Source organism: Diadema setosum, chromosome 14 (genome assembly GCF_964275005.1).
Source record: "Diadema setosum chromosome 14, eeDiaSeto1, whole genome shotgun sequence".
Lineage (NCBI taxonomy): Eukaryota > Metazoa > Echinodermata > Echinoidea > Diadematoida > Diadematidae > Diadema > Diadema setosum.
The window spans coordinates 14,225,152-14,248,132 of record NC_092698.1 but is presented as its reverse complement, the minus strand read 5'-3'; the positions used below and the strand labels follow the sequence as shown (position 1 = coordinate 14,248,132).

Below are 22,981 nucleotides of genomic sequence, written 5' to 3'. Positions count from 1 at the left end.
ATTTGTAGGAGTGACTGAAAACTAAGGAACTTTGAAGAGATCGTTGGTAATAATGAATAAACTGGGCATCCCCCGCATCTATGGTGGAGGCTATAGAAAAAGACGAGGACTCCTATCAAATTCTCCGGAAAGTTTAACTATACATTATTTACCAATTCTTCATTTATGTGGAAATCGTATATTAAGGACGTCTTACCTAATAGATTGTTAACAGTATAGAGTTTATATAAGTTTTATGCGGTCCAATTTCCGTTAGCAGATCCTAATTAAGTTTTCGAAAAAGTCGTTTGGGTCAGGTAAGTTATTTCTATTGTGTCTGTATTAATATAACTGCTGTTATTCTAATCAACATTTTAGAGTAGATTTGTATAATTTATTACAAGTGTTTATGGATCGCATCATACATTTAGTTATCCATCTGCCCTCCTTGCCTGTTTATCTTTTTTGTTTGTTTTAAACTATAACGAGTCAACGAGTTATTATTTACGGTGTTTTATATATATGTTGTGTATCTGATTGAAAAGGTGAATTTGCTCTGTCTGGAAATTCATCTAGTATATGTTAAATAACTTAAATGGTTTGCTTACTGTGTAGGGTATACGAATAAAATTAATTTATCACATTAGAATGCACTGAAATGATGTGAGTTGAGTAAGAGCGAAAAATGAACTTGCTGCTTCACAACCCTGCTAAAAGGAACCCAGAAAAAGTAAAATAGGGAAGTTCGAAAGAGAAGGCAAGATCTAGAACGGTTTTGCAACTACACTTAATGGTGGCAAAACAGTATCACAGTGCAGAAAAAAAAAACTTGCGATAACAAATTCTAAATTCTTCGTGCAAGACGAAGGCGTATTCTATTTGTCAATTAGTTGCAAATAAATTAGCTGTTTTCAAACGTTTCTTGTGATTGTTAAGTACGATATAACTTTCATGTAGTATACATTTGTATTGTCAACGTACGCTAACCATCGATAATGACCTTGTTAAAAAAAAACAGTATCAGCGTTGTTGATACTTGACTTAATGCCATGTGCACTTTTCGTGTACGTCGAGATGAATATGGATAAAAAAGATTGTTTCTAATACAAAGCAGCAAGTGGGAGCCATGCAGGAAGACATTGACCCTGCTCAGCCATAAAATTATGCTAGAGAGTAATCTGTAAAACAATACAAACGAATAAACTTAAAAATAAATAAAGCAATCTGACAGGGCAGTAGAGGGCAACGCCTTGCAAAGCAGAGATGAAAAAAAAAAACATACAAAAAACTGAATGACGTACAGGCTTAATCGGAAGAGTGGTTACGAATAATTTTGTGATTACAAAATGTGTATTCAGGATTACAGGAGGCATATTCTCTGCAAATCCCACGGAGCACCGTACCTGTTATTGCCACAACATGTCAACAAAACGGATTTGAATTAGTCATTCACGCTAAGACAGTACACTATATGAAAGAATACAGGCCCGCATTTATCACGCATTTGGCGTTTCTTAAGCCACTGTTTTGCCGCAGGCTTGGTCAGAAGAATCCAGAGAACGGTGAATTTAGAGGTTTGAGAAGGAATAAAAGGCGACTTTTGTGAACTTTGTAGGGAATGTCCATCCCTACGCGACAGTGGGAGAAAGCGCTTTTTTTAAATCATTTTCAACAAGTGGAAAAAACTCCTTTCATTAGAAATACGGCTGAACTCTGATCAATTGCTCGAGTTTGCTCAAAAGCAATTGCTCTTCAAAATGGCACTTCAAAAATTATATATCAAATTACCAGCAGTAGCAAAAAGAAGTCATAATTTATTTTCGAAATATATATAGAGAAAAGTGACCGAAATTTTATATTATTTCACTGCTGTAATGCTTTTTGAGAGTTCTTATACACCTTGGTTCGATGTGACTGAAGTGACTTATCTCAGGCTGAACCAAATTAAATCAAATCAAATCGAATAATTGTTGACACCCTGTACTTGAAGTCATAAGCCCTTGCACAAATGCACAATATCTATTGTTTATCCGATGTGACTGAAGTGAATTATCTCATACTAACCCAAATGAAATCAAATTACTCAACACAAATCAAAACTCACTCACAAATTAAACTCAATCCCTCTCAACACTCAAATTCCCTGTACCTATAGATGTTCGGTAATCCGAAAAGGGTTCGTTATAGTCCGAACATTATTTTGTAGCGTTATTCCGAAAGGTGGTATTTCCGATAGTGAAAAAGGATTCGTTATTCCGAAGGTTCGTTAATCCGAAAATAGAAAGAAAGTACGTGCTAATGAACCTTCGGAATCACGAACCTTATTTCATTTTCGGCTTTACGAACCTTCGGAATAACGAACTGTTATCCTTTTTTCAGACACGGCAGATTGTCATCAGCATGGGAACAAAAGATACAATTGCACTGACGCATTATTACCGCGGGGGCATTTAAAATGGAAACAAAAAGATATTCATGATTGTTTTCATTTTATCCTTCGCGGTTACGTTAAGAGTTTACAGGCTAAAGAAGCATTAGGGAGAGCAGGTAATCTCTTGAAAAAAAAAAATAGACCTGTTATCATGTCCTCTTGAAAAGGTATTGACAGAAGTAACAATTCGAGTTCATGAATATCACATAATGGCTTAAAGGGACCGAAAGAACAGGTACGCGATGGAGAGAGAGAGAGAGTGGGGGGGGGGGGGGGGAGAAGCAGCAGAAGAGAGAACACAACATGCAAAGCAGCCTTTGACAAAGATTTGGTTAACATGATATAAATATTTTCTTGTAGAGGCGGCCTTTGAGGTATTTTGTTATTTCCAAAAAACTGCCGTTCAAAATCCCCATTTGAGCACTTTGGTGACTCAGTATGTAATGATAAGGAGGGGTCAGCCATGTTGTGTTCTTACGTTTCGACAAATTGCTCGTGAATGCAGAGAAGGGTAAAATTTCATTTCCAACTAATTTTAATAACACTTTTGTAAAGGTGAGTGGTGATTATTATCCTAACTGGCAGATATCTATTCAGTTAAATCATATGAATACAAACGTGATTGTGTAGAAAAGGTAGAATTATCGACTCTACGGATATCCGTTTCCTTGCATTTTTAAGTGAGGCGGCAAGCTGTTAAGCTAAAAATCTATCTGTTTTCCTTTAAACTTGATGCAGTCCTTACCTGTGTAAAATTAAGAAAAATAATTAAATCCGAAGAACATATATATGTACATGTATATAATTCAGTATGTGTGTTGATTTAATGTTATGCTTTTGATACACAGTCACTAGCCAAACGGAGTTCTCTGACTCAGTGCGCCCCCCCCCCCAAAAAAAAAATAGTCATCCCCCGTTCTTAATTCCACCGTCACTCTGTGAATGACACATTTGTTTATTTGTTGCCGAATTAGTTTATGATAATGATGATATTGATGATAATGTTCATGATAATACTTATCGTGATCTTCTTTAAGGGTTGCCTCTTCCGTGTTGCCATTGCTCTAGATGCCATTACTATAAATTGTTGCTATGTATTAATCTATACGTCTGGCTCGATGGTAGTGGGTAAAAGCATCTTGTACAAAAGTTGTACAAGGATGTAGATACTTGCCGAGATTCGAACTCGGAATCTCTGATTGAAAGTCCTGAGTCTTATTCACTTTTCCACAGCGGATCATTCCATCATCATTGTCTATCATTCCATCTTATCATTCATTCAAACTATCGCAGGGAACATTGCAAGTCATGGCTTCAAGTACTGGGTGTCAACTATGAACCGTCTGCGTATTGTAACAGCTTTCAGCGTCTCTCCATTTATACTCAAACTGCAGAACTACGGACTTTGAGTGACGCATTAGGATACCCATTATTTCATTCATATACAGAAACAGGTAACGAGGCCATTACAAAGCCTGACGATGATCCCTTCCTGTTTCAAACCTGTGTAAACAGTGATCGTCATCCAATACGCACAAAAGAAGCATCTTCAAGCAATAGCGTAGATGAGTCAATTCAAAGAGATGCATGCCCAAAAAAAAAAAAAAAAAAAGAAAAGAAACCCAACAGACAAACAAATGCGAAACATAAGAAGGGCCTGCTTTTCTCTTTCTCAATATACCATTCAAACAGCTATAGGCAGATGCCTGACTTTTGTTCGATGCTTATGTGCCTTGTAGTTTTTACAATAACCACGAATGATCATTTTATAAGTAATTTACGGAATACTCCTGACGCCATATGTGATGAATTGAGATAAATGCAGTAGTTTTAAGCCTTTTCGTGGCGTTCCTAAACAAGTTCTAAACTGAAATCATATACCTACAAGGATTCATTATACAGACAGTCTATTCTTTGTGTGTGTGTGTGTGTGTGTGTGTGTGTGTATGCCTGTGTGGGGTGTGTGTGTGTTTTTTTTTCATTCGTCGTGTTTCCTTCATTGTCACTCAAAAGTAATTTACTTACAAGTTACGATATCCTGCAATGTTCTCAATTCCTACACTCACTGTATCAATTACTTGATACAGATTTTTGTAGAAGGTATCATGCTATTGAGATGCTAGTAATATCTTCGGTCAAAATATATATGTTATCACACTGTAGCCTATGCTTAGAATTTTCACGTCAATCGATGACGCAATAGTCATTCATAGAACAAGATATGTCACATTCATGTTGAATGATTCAATAATACTCATTACAATAATCGTTTATGATATTCGAAGTCTATATCAGCGAATAGATAACAGAATCTGCTCCCGACGATTCAAGCGTAAAATCATGCAACTACATTCATGGATATCTGATGACATGATAGCACAAAGGAAAGCACAATGTGCAAAGATGATATTGTGCATGAGGCATTCCGACAGTTACTCTTACGAGTAAAGAGAGCTCAGTTCAGAGTGATGAATTCAACGCAAAAGAATATTGATGCGTCACTAGATATATAGTGATATCACCATATAGCGATATCAAATCGTTATTGTAGAGGGAGTAGCAAGTTGCCCGAAGCAAACGCGGCGATCCCCATTTCCACAATGCGAGAAATCGAGGACTTCATCGGATTTTCGGAAACGCACATTTTGTTAACCAATCCCAGAAGCCTATCTCAGATGCAATCCAGCAAACGGATGTATGCCGCAAATTGTCGTGAGCGACAACTTAACTTCTGTTTATTTTTCCCGTCACGAGAACGCAGTTGCAAATTCGTTGTTTTCTACTTTCTTTTCCGCGGTCTCTTTTTTCGACGATCATGGGTGGTAATCTATAACGACATCACCTTGGAGCGTTTTGATATTCCCAGGGTCAATTTTACCTTGAAAACACTCCAGATCATTTTACAAGGGCTTGAATTACCGGGATGGCATGAACGTGGTTTGCCTTTGCTCATTGTATGCCCCCTTTTATGTCATCCTTGGTAAGCACTTGTTTATAAGACTTGCATCGTTTCCATACAGAATGTGTTGTGGTCTGTGAAAGTTTAATTCTTTTCTGTGTGTATATCTATGCAGGAGGATGGATATTTTAGAACATATCTAACTTAAATATTCCAGTAATATATTGCATCTTTCTTTTTATTGCCTAAGCAAAACAAAGACATGGATAATGAACATATACAAAAATTATGATCATAAATGAATAAATGAAAAATTATATTACACGTCAGGAAGTTCCTTAAAGTTCCTTAAAGTAACCAGTGTAAGCACGAAATTCAAAATTTGAAATCATTATCAAGAATAGCAAACAATAACTATTTGCCCTCAGAAGTCAAATACTACTTGTTTATAATATTGATTAAAAATCCCTAGTTGGCTATCCAATCACAATACAAACGAAAGACAGAGTTACGTTTGATGTTTTATATTCATCTCTTCAGATTCATTATCTGAAGAGATATTCTAAGACATAAGTACCAACCCGTATGCACTGCTGCTATTTTTCAAACCTGATTTGTGTCATTGGAGTGTTACTTCTATTTTTTATTGGTATACCCTAAACGCTTTTCAAGGAGACAAGAAAAACAACGCAATAGGAGTCAAGTGCAAATTGAAAAAGCTATCCATGCTTCCTCTTGTCAAATATTCCAGTGCACTTGTAACTCTACGGGTGATGTGAAGATTATGTTAAGTTATAACTCGTTGATATTATCGTACATCTCATATTGTAACCTTGTTTGGGCAACTTAAAAAAGTCACATTGACAGTTTATTGCTTCTACAAAAGAAAGCTATACGTATATGCACCAACTCGGGTTATTGGGACCATTTAGATCTTTTGCTTTGCAGAATTAAAAACACTCAAGGCAAACGACATCAATTTTTTGCAAAATTCACTCTTTATGTTTCGCTTATATAACGGTCAGTTGCCATCTTCTTTTTTCTCGTTAAACAAGGACATACATTCTTATCCCACTAGACAATCTGATAAATTTAATTTACATAATCCTAAGACGATGATGGCTCTGAAATCTGTCAGACACACCGGACCCGATATTTGGAACTCTCTTCCTTCTGAATTTCCAACTTAAAAGTCCATGTACTCTTTTAAGAAATCTGTGAAAACAATGCTGCTCCCTGGATATTAGTGATCTCTCATTGTCATTGTACGATGAGATTCCCTCATGGAAATATCGCAGTTCTTAATTTATCACGTAATGTTATATAACCGACCATAACCTGTAACTGTTCACCTGGACCTCGGTGAGAAAATATTTTATCATGCTTTACTGCATGATCAGTGATCCAGGTGATCTAACTTTGTGTAAACCTTTAGCCAAAGCAGACAGACCTCTCCCTTCCTTTCTCCTTTCCTCTATCCTATCTTTATGCAAGTCATCCCTCCATCCTATTTTTCCTATATGCTATGTATTATGTACGAGGGCTGCATGCAAATCAAGCAACGCTTAAGTTTTAGCCCTTCTGTATTATTCATTGTATCGCTGATATGTTTTGTTGAACGTTGTATAGGCAATGAAGAAACTGTATTCCTGTATATTGTAAAGGCAATGAAGAAACTTACTTTGTTAACAAGTAATGTTTTTTTTTTATTTATGTTGTTAACAAGTAATGTTCATGTATAATATGGCAGCAATATATACATGTGTATATATCTGCATGTGCAATGATAATGCAGGAACCAATAAATCAAATTAAATCAAATCAAATACAGGGGTATGTTTAAGAAGATTTTTACTCTGTATCTCTAAACTCGTATTAATTCTCGAAAAGATCATAGGTGAAAAATATGGCCACAGGCTCCACAAATTTACGCGTACACATATTCGCGCACATTATTTCTTTATTCGAATATAGTTCTATGACATGAACATAGTAGTTATTTCACTCATTAATGCTTTATCCATGTTTAAATATATATATATATATATAAATATATATATATATATATATATGTGTATATGTATATATATATATGTGTATATGTATATATATATATATATATATATATATATATATATATATATATATATATATATGTATGTATTTAAACATGAATGCAGCGAAAAGGAGGGATAGTTGCATTTTAAAAAAAGATCAATGTCTGTGCGCTTTGTGTCTTTGGGCGTGCAAATTCTTAAATGTAAGGAAGTTGAAAGAGACAAAGGATTACTTGATTGCTGAAAAGGACATGGACCTAAAAAGTAAAATGATAAAGAGAGTTTGAAAGATGAAAAATTGTCAAATTTGAAAAAAAATGTGAAAATATAGACATATTCGGTTTTAGAACACTGCAAATTATTCTTGGAAGGGGGATTGGCTACCAAACTAAGAAGAAAATAAGATTCAATGGGTTATGCAATGAGTCAGGTGCATTGCTATGAAGGTTCGTAAATCAACTATTGTTATAGGTAAACCGAAGCCCCCTAGTCATGGCTGAAATAGACATTTTCATACAATCAGCACCCCAGGTCTAAACCATAAACATTATATATATATATATATATATATATATATATATATATATATATATATATATATATATATAGTTATATATATATATATATATATATATATATATATATATATATATATATAATATCGTGTATATATATATATATATATATGTATATATATATATATATATATATATATTTTTTTTTTTATATATATATTATATATATATATATATATATTTGTCAACTAATGAAAAAGAAATTGGTGTAGGGATCTAAAGTTTATCCAGCAAGAATTAAAAAAAGAAAACAAATAAAAGAGAGAGATGAATAGTGAATAGTCGAAGAATGGAACCCGAGTTTAGCCCAGCCGTGGATTGAGATAGTTAAGCCGTGAAGCTTGTTTATTCGATCTGTGAATAGATCAAAACCGTAAACAAAGAAAATATTAGCACCTTGTTGCTAATACACATGCAGTAACTTGGACATGTGAATCACATGTAATACTCAGGCATGCCTTGTACACTGAACTTGGACTTCTGAATCACATGTACATTATTCATGCACGTCTTGTACACTATACATTTGTATATGATTAAATCTTTGCATTGCCTGACATGCATATAGATTCAAAAACTTCTCTTGTTGTCACTGTCTCTTATTACCTTCATAGTATATTGTACGTGTATTGTACATGTACACTTCACCTGGATTTATACCTGTCACATATTGAAAAGCGACTAATAAATCACCATGTTTCTGTTACATAGGGAATATCAATTGAACATGCACATTTAATGCTTGGAGTTTGCTACTATACACTTGTATGCTAGATGTATGCTTGCTGTATGTGGGAGTTTGCTACTACAAAGTACACTTGTATGCCAACATTACAGATTCTTTCTGTCTTATTGAATGAGCTTTGTATAATATGTAATACACTGACTCATTGTGCTCATTTACTGTGTACACATGCAGATTAATCTGAGCACTTTATTTTGCACTCTTGCACTGTACTTAGCCGTGTTGTGCATATCCTGTCTAATTTGTACTTCTGCACAAACATGTAATTTTGTACAAATACAACATGTGTTATCACCCCTTTAACTCTCAGTGACTTTGCTTCATACACTTGCAGTCACAAATCATACGGATATGAAACAGAACTTACACTGTACATACAACTGTATGTGAAAGTCAAACCACCTGTACTTATTCTTACATGTTATATGTCAAACATCACTTGCATCTACACTCTGATTGTACTGTAGACACTCATAATCTCACTTTGAGCTCGGTAATTTATGCTGAATATACTCAATGTAACACCTTACAACAAATCTACAACCTGCATTTCTGCATTTGCTTAGCACTATATTGTACACTCAACATTGTTACCTCCATACCATGGATTCTAGTTCCACTCCAGAAATGCAAATTAAACCTTACAGCACACCATTGAGTAGATTCTTACACTTTAGATTCCACTTTAGGCACTACAAACACTGTACGAACTGCTGTCATTAAACACAGTTCTGTAATTACCTTGCAATTTGTCTTGCAATACAAATACCCACACTGATGCATGTCGATAAATCATACACAAAGAACCTATTAACGTGTGGTGACCTTTTCCCACTATCAACTCTATTCACCAACAACTTTGTCTCTTGAACCATTATTGACATTTATATAACACTAAATCTGTCTTAATGTCAATTTCTGTCACAACTGTATCTTCAAACAACCACCACATCAGGTTGATGAAATGACATTACACATAGTTCATAAATTCCTGGCATTACATGCCTTGACATGAACGTGCATTACATGAACATGCACCAATGTTCACGTGCAATACCTGTGTAACCACGTACGTACCACGTTGCAACTCACCAGTACGCATGCAACAAATTCAACACTGTAACTGAGTTCAAATGAGTTCATAAGTTCGCTCAAGCATACTCTTATTTGCTTTCTTTCAGTTTTTAATGTTCATTTCACATTTTCCGGTATTTACTTACTCCTGTAGCGGGACTAAACTTGACTTGCATGAGTCTTCTGCAGAAACGGGCGAGTCAGCATTTGCATCCCATAACGCGACCAGTCTTCACGTTGATACCGTCAGCTGCTAACTAACTGAATGGCACAATTAGAAACTGCGCGAAACGTGACAAATGACAACTTTCACTCACTGCGCATGTCGTCTATGGTGTCCTCAAATTACAAATAAGGCAAACTCAAACGCAAACTTTCCTAACCAGAATCAAAACCCGCTTCGCTCCGCGAGACATCCTCCCCACCCAATGAGGAAATCTCTCCTCATGATCGCTTAACACTGAATTTATCACAAACAAATCACTCGTCGTATCCCTCAGCTGGGTAGATCACCGCGATCTTCGTAACTGGACGTCGATACTCAGCAGTTGGCGTTTTCACCTTCACATTGCGCACCTTACCATCCGGTCCCGGGTAGACTTGGATAACGCGGGCGATGGTCCATTTCCCTCGAACCGCGTTCGCGTCAGCCATCATCGCGACGTCGTCGACACGTACGTTGCGGCGATCGACGTGCCATTTCTGTCGCGGTGCTAACAACGGAAGAACGTCTCTCGTCCAGCGATGCCAGAATGTGTCGACAATTCGCTGAATGAATTCGACACGATGCCTCGGATTTCTCGTTTCCCGGAACGGCCCTTGAGCGACGTCGCTAGATGCACGCCCCAACAGCATGTCATTGGGACATAGGTAGTTGCCGTCATCGGGTTCGGTCGGAATCCTGCCAATCGGTCGCTGATTCACAAGGTTGGCGACCTCCAGCAGGCACGTATACAGCTCGAACGGTGTCAAGATCTGCTCCCCAATTGCCCTCTTCAGAGCATACTTGCAGCTTTTAACCAGCGACTCTGCACTGCCATTCTGATGGGGGGCAGCGGGTGTCGTGAATGTCCATTCCGTGCCTTTCTCTGCACAGAATTCTCGTAGCTCCTCTTTAGACCAGCCTCTTACCATGTCTCGTAGTTCCCGCTGTGCACCAATGAACTGAGTTCCATTGTCGCTTAGGATTTTCCCTGACTGGCCCCTTATAGCGAAGAATCGTCGAAGCACTTGCAGGAATTCCATCGTGGAACAGTCTGCTGCAAGCTCAAGGTGGACGGCTCTTGAGTTTAAGCATGTGAACAGGACGCCGTAGTTTTTTGCAGTCTTGTTACGTCCTACCCTCATTTGGAAAGGACCAAAATAGTCACATGCCGTGTAGTGAAATGGCGGCGTATGTGGAGATAGCCTCTCGGTAGGCAGGTCTGCCATTTCCTGGGTCTCAGTCTTGTGGTCGAATGCTCGGCAAACTGTACATCTGAACTTAACTGTTTTTGCCAAATTATGCCCTTTCAAAATCCAGTATCTGCGTCGAGCCTTAGCAGTCGTTACAGCCACTCCATTGTGACCGCTCTCATGGAAATGCCGTGTAATCAGGGTAGATATCCAATGCCCGTATGGAAGTAGCACTGGATGCCTCATTTCAAATGACATTTCAGCCTTGTCTACTCTGCCCCCTACTCTGATTATGCCTGTTTCGTCTGTGTATGGGCTGAGGGTCTTTAATTCTCCCTTGACGACTCTGGCCTTCAATGACTGCTGGGCTTTCTGGATCAGGAAATTCTCTCCCTTCTGCAGGTCATCAGGTGTCAAAGTGCAATCTGTGTCTTTCTCACTCTCGTCAGTTTCTCCTTTGCACTTTGCTTTCAGCTTTCTCAGGAACCTCAGCACATATGACGTCACCCGGATCAATTTTCTCCAGCTGGAGAATTTGGCACAGTCTATAACATCCTCATCTGGTGGTTGGGTGATGTTTAGAACTGACTGATCCTTTCTCATTTCCTTCTCCATTTCAGGCATCTTTTCCTCTGCCTTGCCTTCTTCAGGCCAGTCTGACATAGGCTCACGAAGGAAGTCAGGTCCGTGTTGCCATCTGGCGGTCAGCTGATCTGCATCTAGCCCTCTCGACAGGTCATCTGCTACGTTCACCTCTCCGGGGATATGACGCCACTTACTCGGATCAGTAGCAGTCTGGATTTCACCAACTCGGACAGCGACAAACATCTTGTAACTCCTGGCCTTACTCTTTATCCAAGATAGTGTTATCATGCTGTCAGTCATGAAGATAACATTGGCCAGCTCCATTGACATCTCAGTTCTGATTGCTGTGTATAACCTGCTTGCAAGTACCGCTGCTTGTAGTTCAAGCCTTGGGATAGTCAACTGTTTCAGCGGTGCCACCCTAGACTTTGCTGTCACAAACCGCACCTCGTACCTCGCCTCGTCTACCTCCCATCTGAGATACGCACATGCTCCGAATGCCTCCATAGATGCATCACAGAAAATGCAAAGAGTTGGCTTGCCTCTGGCGTGAGCTGGTGTCAGACATCTCTCAAATCTGACATTTGTCAACTTTTCCATTTCACGGAACAGCTTTCTCCATTCTGTCTGACTCTCCTCGGGTAGTTCATCATCCCAGTTCAAGCCTTTCTCCCATAGCCTCTGCAGTCCGATCTTTGCTCGTATCACTATGGGGGTTGCAAATCCAATGGGATCGAAGATACGTGCAACTTGGCTAAGGATGCTCCTCTTTGTCATCTTGATTGCTTGAATTGCATCCTCATTCAGTTTGACTTTGTATGAGAATGTGTCTGAGTCATTTTCCCATACCACACCCAAGACTTTCTCATCAATGATCGTCTTTAGTAATTTGGGCTTTTTGTCATTCCCATCATGTTCTCTGGAGAGCTCCTTGTTTGATCTCCATCCCTTTACTTTGAACCCTCCATCAGCCAGTACTTTATCGATGCTTCTGCTCAGCTCCTCTGCCTCTGTCACTGTTGGCACCGATGCACAGATGTCATCCATGTAGGTATCATGCATGATGGTTGATGCAGCTTTCGGATACATCTTAGCGCCTTCCTCCGCTGTCTTCCGTAATGCCGTCTGTGCCATAGCTGGGGATGGCTTATCACCGAAAGTGACAACTCTCATGATATAGACATCTGGCTGCTTATCCTGGTTCAAATTCCTCCACAGAAAGCGGTGGACGTGCTGGTCCCTTTCAGGTATCATCACTCTGTGGTACATCTTGGATATATCTGCGCAGAGTGCCACCTCGTGTTCCCTGAATCTCATCAGTACACCAAACAGTCTGTTCAGCAGATCGGGACCCTTCATCCAGTAGTCGTTAAGCGAGTGTCCCTGGTAGGAGGCGGATGAGTTGAATACGATTCGGATGGGGGTACTCTGCTTCTCCGGTCGAACGACCGCATGATGCGCAATGTAGTGCACTGGGCCTTCATACGATCGCACTTCATCCTTTGACAGCTTTCTGGCAAATTTCATTTCAACCATCTCCTGGATCTGTCTGTCATATGCGTCTGCATGGTTGGGATTTTTTGCCAGTTTCCTCTCAGTAGCATATAGCATTCTCTCAGCCTGGGCCTTGTTATCCGGCAGAAGATCCGGTTCCTTTTGCCATGGATACGGAACGAGCCACTGCTTGCCGACCTTCTGACAGGAATCACTGATTAGCTTACTCTCATCCATTTCCTGTCTACTCAGTCCGTCTGGTTGGTACTGGCTGGGACTATGACAAACTCCCATCGACTCTGTTGTCCAAAAATCTTTCAAGTCCACAGCATCTGTAACCATCACATTCAAAACTGTGCTTTTGGCAGCCTGATGATCCGGGTCAGCTCCAAATACCACCCATCCCAGGAGGGTATGTCTGGCTACCAAATTTCCTTTCTGCCTGGTTTCTCCTGTGTGCAGCTTAGCATGATCAATTCCAACCAAGACATCAATCGATCCGCTGCTACGATGTAGACAGTTCTGTCCCAGGTTGAATGTCTTGCACAAGTCATCTGTCTGGACTTGTACTATGTCATCATTGATGGAATCCAGTCCGACAGCCGACACTCTGTACACTCTGTTGTCATCGAGAGATCGCAGTCTTAATCGGTAGATCTTCGTCTGGACCTCTTCAGTGACACAGCCAACTTTCGTGATGTTGATGGATATCGGCTTTCCCTTTAATCCTAGGTTTTCTGCAACTGATCGTCTGACAAGGCTAATTTGTGCACCAGAATCCAGTAGACAGTTAGCTGAGTAGCTCTGGTCCTTGGAACCCATCATAGTAACTGTCACAACAGGCAGAAGGGCTGTTTTCCCTGAAACACTTGCCACTATCTCACGGGCTATTTCTTTGTGCAGCAGAGGATGATGAAAGGATGTGCACTGTTCTCCGTTCAATTTCTCTGTGCACCTCTTCCGTCGCTTGCAAGTTTTCATGTTGTGATCCCTGCCTGCTCTCTTCAAGCAACTGTAGCATGCATGATTGTCTTTCATCATTTGGAACCTCTCGGGCTGACTCTTTGACAGAAGCTTCTTACACTGGTCTACCCAGTGATCAGATGATTTGCAAATCCAGCACTTGTGGTCCGCCTGTTTGCCTGACTTATCCTCTTCAGCAATGTGACTAACTGAAGCACTGGATCGTTTGTCTTTCTGTTGAGTGGAAGACCGTGCATCTCGAAGAGGGGCTGATGCTCTTAATCTCATCTTCATTTCCCCACTCATCCAGGTTCGCAGTGCCTCAAAGGTAGCCTCCTGTCTATCCCTCTGTAGATAGCGGAACCAAACCTTGCGATCATTGCTGGTCATCTTTCTTTCCACCAGTGCCAGCATATGGCTGTTATCCATATCTCCCGTTCTCCCCACTTCCTTCAGTGTGTTGTAACTTCTCATTACAATGTGCACAAGATCGCAGAATCTTGCATCATCTCCCTCTTTGAGTGGGGGGAACCGCTCCATTTCATCCACGATTACATCTGCTACGAGCCTTGGATCGCCGTATATGGAGTCCAGCAATGCCCATGCTTCATCATAGTCATTTCCTATCCCTCTGATTAGCTCCAAAGGCTTTCCATGTAATGCTGTACGAAGGATGGCCATCGCGTCCCGTTTACTGTATCGGTCTATCAAATGGTGAAAGTCCGATTTGAACGTAGAGTACACTCTCACGTCTCCGCTGAAATGTGGCAGTTTGGGCCGCTCTACCTGTACTCTGAATGCAGACTCTACTTGTGGACTGTTAGATTCATCTGGTCTTTCAGGTGAGGCTACATTGCTGCTATCATTTACAGCCGGTTGTGTCTCAGCTCTCTCAGATGCCTCACTTGCTTTTGCCTTGATGCAATCCTTCGCCTTTATCTGCATATCCATGAAGTTTGACTGACACTCTTCCAACCAAGTGCCCTCTTTGAGAAACTGCTCGTCATCCTCGATGATCTCACAGTAGGCTTCATGTTTCTCCTCTAAGTCCTTATACGCTAACTCCAGACTCTGTAAGGACTCGGTGACCTCGTCAAGATTCCTGTTGCTGTCCAGCAATTTCTGCAAGGCATTCAATAATCGGGTCAGCTTTGCCTTGGCAGTCCTCCTCTTGATCTTGAGGTCCTTCTCTTTCTGTTCTGCACTCATGACTGCATGCAGTGTTCCCTCTGTCTCCTATTCCAGGTCAGTCAAGGAATCGAATTTGATGAATAGTCGAAGAATGGAACCCGAGTTTAGCCCAGCCGTGGATTGAGATAGTTAAGCCGTGAAGCTTGTTTATTCGATCTGTGAATAGATCAAAACCGTAAACAAAGAAAATATTAGCACCTTGTTGCTAATACACATGCAGTAACTTGGACATGTGAATCACATGTAATACTCAGGCATGCCTTGTACACTGAACTTGGACTTCTGAATCACATGTACATTATTCATGCACGTCTTGTACACTATACATTTGTATATGATTAAATCTTTGCATTGCCTGACATGCATATAGATTCAAAAACTTCTCTTGTTGTCACTGTCTCTTATTACCTTCATAGTATATTGTACGTGTATTGTACATGTACACTTCACCTGGATTTATACCTGTCACATATTGAAAAGCGACTAATAAATCACCATGTTTCTGTTACATAGGGAATATCAATTGAACATGCACATTTAATGCTTGGAGTTTGCTACTATACACTTGTATGCTAGATGTATGCTTGCTGTATGTGGGAGTTTGCTACTACAAAGTACACTTGTATGCCAACATTACAGATTCTTTCTGTCTTATTGAATGAGCTTTGTATAATATGTAATACACTGACTCATTGTGCTCATTTACTGTGTACACATGCAGATTAATCTGAGCACTTTATTTTGCACTCTTGCACTGTACTTAGCCGTGTTGTGCATATCCTGTCTAATTTGTACTTCTGCACAAACATGTAATTTTGTACAAATACAACATGTGTTATCACCCCTTTAACTCTCAGTGACTTTGCTTCATACACTTGCAGTCACAAATCATACGGATATGAAACAGAACTTACACTGTACATACAACTGTATGTGAAAGTCAAACCACCTGTACTTATTCTTACATGTTATATGTCAAACATCACTTGCATCTACACTCTGATTGTACTGTAGACACTCATAATCTCACTTTGAGCTCGGTAATATATGCTGAATATACTCAATGTAACACCTTACAACAAATCTACAACCTGCATTTCTGCATTTGCTTAGCACTATATTGTACACTCAACATTGTTACCTCCATACCATGGATTCTAGTTCCACTCCAGAAATGCAAATTAAACCTTACAGCACACCATTGAGTAGATTCTTACACTTTAGATTCCACTTTAGGCACTACAAACACTGTACGAACTGCTGTCATTAAACACAGTTCTGTAATTACCTTGCAATTTGTCTTGCAATACAAATACCCACACTGATGCATGTCGATAAATCATACACAAAGAACCTATTAACGTGTGGTGACCTTTTCCCACTATCAACTCTATTCACCAACAACTTTGTCTCTTGAACCATTATTGACATTTATATAACACTAAATCTGTCTTAATGTCAATTTCTGTCACAACTGTATCTTCAAACAACCACCACATCAGGTTGATGAAATGACATTACACATAGTTCATAAATTCCTGGCATTACATGCCTTGACATGAACGTGCATTACATGAACATGCACCAATGTTCACGTGCAATACCTGTGTAACCACGTACGTACCACGTTGCAACTCACCAGTACGCATGCAACAAATTCAACACTGTAACTGAGTTCAAATGAGTTCATAAGTTCGCTCAAGCATACTCTTATTTGCTTTCTTTCAGTTTTTAATGTTCATTTCACATTTTCCGGTATTTACTTACTCCTGTAGCGGGACTAAACTTGACTTGCATGAGTCTTCTGCAGAAACGGGCGAGTCAGCATTTGCATCCCATAACGCGACCAGTCTTCACGTTGATACCGTCAGCTGCTAACTAACTGAATGGCACAATTAGAAACTGCGCGAAACGTGACAAATGACAACTTTCACTCACTGCGCATGTCGTCTATGGTGTCCTCAAATTACAAATAAGGCAAACTCAAACGCAAACTTTCCTAACCAGAATCAAAACCCGCTTCGCTCCGCGAGACATCTAGACTGATGTAACATTGACGAATTAAAGGAGTAATGCAGGGAATGGGGAATAGATAAGGAAAAAAATTACAACGCCAAGTGTTAAAGGAACCAAAGCCCCCCCCCCCCTTAATGAAAACGACCCAGGACTCAAGGGGCGTTCTGCGCTTACGAATTTGCTGTGTTCTGAGAGTCCGAATAGAATCAATTCATCCCGTGAGTATTAAACTGGTCAAAATGTCAATCTCATTCCAGCTTGTGACTTAGCTGAAATAACTCGCGCTAACTGTTGAATGTGAACAGAATCAGCAAACAGTAGAGCGCCATCTATCTTCGAAAATGCGAATGCATACAAGAAGGAAAAAAAAAATCTCCAGAATGATTCTTTGACGTTGTAAATATTACTAATAAAAAGATATTCGCTAAATAATCATTCAACTGAAGCTTGAGTGCCTTAATATTTTGAAATTTTCATTACTAGTAACATTATTTGGCTGACATTGCATATACCATACTTTTGATTATGAATGTGTAGATATGTATTTGCTATCTAGGAAATACTCTGGCATTTCGTGTGTGTCTCGATGATTCGTAGTTGACTGTAGATATTGGCTACTATGTTACTCAAAGCTGTTTGGAGGCATACCAGAGATAGAGAGAGAAAAGAGAGGAACTTGTAAGTAAACGGAAATGAAAGGCTTGATATCCGTCACAACAAACAGATCATGAATGTAATTGATTTACCTATGAAATGCTTATATATATATATATATATATATATATATATATATATATATATATATTATATACATATGTATTACCTTCTGGAGGGAGGGGGAGGCCCAATGGGGCATACAAATTCAAAAAGGATGTTGATATTTCTCTTCATTTCTTTTTTTCTTTTTGAAGATTTTATTGGGGCCCGAATGGGCCACCAGAGGAAAATAAAAGGGTCGAACCCTGAATTATGTATACATATATGTATATATATATATATATATATATATATATATATATAGGTATTTATATATATATATATATATATATATATATATATATATATGTATATATATATATATATATATATATATATATATATATATATATGTATATATATATATATATATATATATATATATATAGTACAAAAATACTAGTTCAGAACTACTAGTATACACTACACTGACGAAGGCCCGAGGCGGGTTGAACATTTTGTGAATAAAAACTTTCTAGTTTGAACTACAGACGGCTTATTCGAGACTCCTTCTTCTTATAATATATACAACCTATATACATACATTATTTAATATAAAGAAACAATATTATGTATATTTTGTGAAGTGTGTGATATGCGTGTGTATCGTAAGCAACAGAGTTAAACCACTCCACATGGTGAAATTATATGAATGTATTTGATAAATAAAATTGCTACATTTGACTTGACTCAATTTGTACAACACTCCACTCATGTGTGTGTGAATCTCTTCAGTGAGACACAAAGTAATGTCCCCTCTTCTCGTGTAGGCATAATCTAACTAAGATGTGGAAATAGCGGCAAACCTTCTTGCTATACTGTATGAATTAAGCAAACAGTGCTGTAAAAGGGAATGACTTTACGTTGACAACAGACGTCACTGCATTATCTTAGCGGAAACTTTCCCACCCCCTACAGGAGATCGACATTCAGATGTAGTGTATCAGATCTGTACAGTTCTAATACATTTTTCCATGTGCATCACTGCAATTGAAAGCACTCGGCCGTTTGTAAATACCTATACATAAGGGAATTACACGTCGACGTAGCCAATGCTAACATGTTTAAGCCTACATCTTTACTATCAAATGCTACTCATGTTTAATTTGCGACCCTCTTCTTAGTTAATATTAATAATTGATAAAGGTGCTTCTCATTGCATGTCATAAAACATTTTCCTTAATCAGTAAAATTTGAGTTACAAGAATGGATGATACTGTTGACAAAAATGTTGACGATACGTACTAGTTATAAACTTGTATGTCTTCTCTGAGATTTTTTTTTTTTTATACTGAGAAAAAGATACGTGTCAGGGTCACCTGCATTTATCTTTTATAAAACTGGGGCATTGCCGTGTACTGCGAATATTGTATTCTCATTGCTCCATATTTCAGATGTGATGAATTAATACCCAAACCGCGGGCAGAAAATAAGTCAGTAAGAAAATGTAGAGTTAGCCAGATGAGAGCAAAGGTACTCTTTTGCCAGGGCTGCTCTAGGATACCTAATCTATCTTCAACATGGTGGTGGTGATTGGCATGACGTGCTCTCATGAAGATGCCATACCAGTGACATCAGATTCCTGCAGGAAAGAGAAAGATTGGCTACATAAAATCATTGTATATAATATAGAAGCAGGAAATGTAATACCCATTAGAAAATCCTACACCAAATGATAAAACTGATAGCAGACATACCTTCAATACTTATTCTATTTCCAACTATACAAGGGAAAAGGAGGAAGATGAATTTACGTAAGGCTTTCGAAAGTCACCAAATCCTCGTTGTTGTTTTTCTGTTGGATATGTGTGTGTGTTTGTGTGTGTGTGTATGTGTGTGTGTGTGTGTGTGTGTGTGTGTAACCGAGATTGCCCTCCTGCAACATCGTAGGCGTTGATTACCTCATGCCAGCTTAAGTCGATTTCGATGTAATCTAGTGGTCCCTGAGCGCCTTATTATGCGATGACCGCAAACAAGGAGCTGTTCTCCTCACATGGTATAATATAGTATATCGACAGGTCTTGGCTTTACATAATATTGTAATCAGAAGGCCTTAAATGTTACCGATTATCATCTCGTTTACAAGCTACGTTTGGAACATCAGATCAAAACTCGTGTATTACTTGCCACTCAACCGATCAATGAATCCTACAGAAAAGCGTTTGCTACATGACTGCATCTTTATTTAGCTTATCATCTCAGCATGTGTATCTGCGCCATATAGGCATCTTTATAATTATTATCTACATTGTGTGCTGTCTATGACTCAGTGTTTCTGCATGCGCAGTAAGTTTGTATGTGAATGCATGCCTTTGCTTCGTAAGTCTTTATTACGATATAATGTATCTGATGCCACACATTTGCAAAATAATTATATGGTTAAAGTGATCTGCTTGCATTAAAAAAAAATCAAGGTACTTCGAGCGTGTCGAGTGAGATAATGCTTGCAAAATAAATCCACTTATGCAGAGAAACAAAATGCGCTTCTCTCACGGACTGATAACGGGACACGTATCCCCGATAAATTGTGGTCAGGTTAGAAATTACAAGGCTTGGGGCATGTACGTCGGTAATTTATTCACTGACATTTAGCCGAGATACATTTCATACGTTCCTTCGTTTTTGAGCCAGTTGTGCTGTCTGTTACTTCTACACACGTGTATACATGTGTATTTGTGTTATCCATTCCAGTGTCTGCGGTGTGATATAACGAAAAATAGACGAAAACTATCAAGTGCATACACCAACACACCATCATTATTTCAGGGAATATTTGTCATTAATTGAGTATAAAAAGCACATAAGATTTAAGCAAATAATCATAAACTACATGGCGATGTGGGTAAAAAGCCAACCTGTCTTTGGATGGAGAAATAGTTTTGAAGGTTTTTGCTGCAGTGCAGTGTCTTGAAGTGACTGGAAACTCCATAACTTTTAGAGATGATTGATAAGGTAAATATCACAACGCGTAATAGTATTGATAACACAGGACAAAATTTACACCATAATCAACACACAGTTGACCAACACAGGAACAACATTCGTGCGCAACAGTCGTTTATTGTATACTAACATGAATGAATGTTATGACATTGACACACTATGCATACGACGACACCATTACGGCTACAGCGTAATCATCTTATCCTGACAGAAGAGTCCACGTGTATGACCAATTTAAAAAATATTTTTGACCTTATGCAAATACAAATAACCGAACTTTAATGTTACGAGCACTTTCAAATGCAGACGTCACATGTCACAGATTTTTTTTTTTTTCCATTGCAACCCCGCGACAAAATGTAAGTGATATTGTTTTGTTTTATCGTGTTTTCAAGTGCACAATTACAATCGTCTGTAAAGAAACCGCGAACATGTTTTCCTTGAGCACCATACAGGTACTTGATCATTCTCAACTACCTATTGTAAAATACGTTTTCATGTTTGTGTGATAAGCTGGCAAATTGAAAGGCCAGTGAGGTCAATAAACAAAGTGTAGTTCGATAGATCATATTTGATCGCATAAATCTATGTAGCCGTACATATTATGATTCCCCGCATTTTTACGTCTTGAAAACTTGAAAGCGTTAACTTTTAAAAGAGAACAACTATTCGATCAGCCTTAGTAAACTGTAAAGAGTTTGTGTTTTAATCAAACCTAACTTCATGATCGAGGTTGTTAAATTCTTTTTACTGGAATGGTTTCAACTTTTGACAGGGGCGATGATTTTGTTTGTATGAATAATTGGGCCCATACAAAATTCTTCAAGTCTTAAACAATAATCAACTGACAAAGATTATTTCTAACAACCAGAATCCTAATACTCCAGGCTTTCCTGACAAAGCAACAGCTATTGTTGGCAAACCAGATTTCACGTATTCACAATGAGCAGATGAAGTAAATAAATGACTAGATGGCTGTACGTCCTTAATTCGGGGAAAATATCCAGAAATGTGAATACTGACGTAAACAAGTACTGGTAAATAATTTTGTTATTGCTTGAACAAGAGGCTGTAAAGGCCAAATGGGTTCTTACAGTAATGTACAATGATGTAAACAAGTCGAACAAGTTGTGACATAGCTCCATATATACTGGACAGGGTTATGGCTAGCTATACGAAAAGGGTGAATACAACGGAAATATATTCGTCATCTGTAGATTGTATACTGACAAATACTGTAATCTGGTATAGCAGTGATTTGTTCCATGTTATAAACTTACGGATCTGTGGGAAGGAAAACATGCAAATTACGCGGCGGCATGACCAAACATTGCATTTAATTATACTCGATAATACATTAGCTTGCCGAAGAATTGAAATATATTGCCCAAGCAACAACTAAAAAAAGCTTTCTGTAGTGTGTTCGCATTACAATACAAAAGAAGACATGCGAATTTTGCACGAGGAATTCTAGTGATGTGATGCCTTAGATAAATTTTTGGTAGACACGTGTAATTAAGTGACAAGTCCACTTCTAGGTCAGACCAGCCAAACTAGGATTAAAAAAAGATCAGCCAAACAGCCAGGTTTCCGCATCATTTTGTTTTGTTTTGTTTGTCTTTTTTTTTTGGGGGGGGGGGGGGGAGTTGTTGCTTTTGTCTTTTAGTGGTCATGAAACGATAATAGATATTAAAGGACATCCGTAAACATCTTGACAGATAAAAGCATAATTCTGACGATGATAGGACAACAATACTAAAGACAGCACCAAGATTATGCTTCATTAAAAACGTTGTCACAATCATTTGTAATCTTATGATGATTTTCATCATAATCTTATCTTGATTATCGACAGCAGTACCTGTAAATGGCTATGGT

The 22,981-nt window shown here is 38.6% G+C and overlaps 1 protein-coding gene across 1 annotated transcript; it reads right to left on the bottom strand.

The window, feature by feature from the left end:
* Positions 1 to 8,257: 8,257 nt before the first annotated feature.
* LOC140237660 (uncharacterized) lies at positions 8,258 to 15,231 on the bottom strand. The gene is made up of 3 exons (XM_072317585.1): positions 13,462 to 15,231; positions 11,148 to 11,910; positions 8,258 to 11,069 (listed from the first exon to the last, which is right to left on the bottom strand). Exons 1-3 carry the CDS (start codon positions 15,146 to 15,148, stop codon positions 10,241 to 10,243), a joined length of 3,279 nt encoding a protein of 1,092 aa, XP_072173686.1. The 5' UTR covers positions 15,149 to 15,231; the 3' UTR covers positions 8,258 to 10,240.
* Positions 15,232 to 22,981: the final 7,750 nt, after the last annotated feature.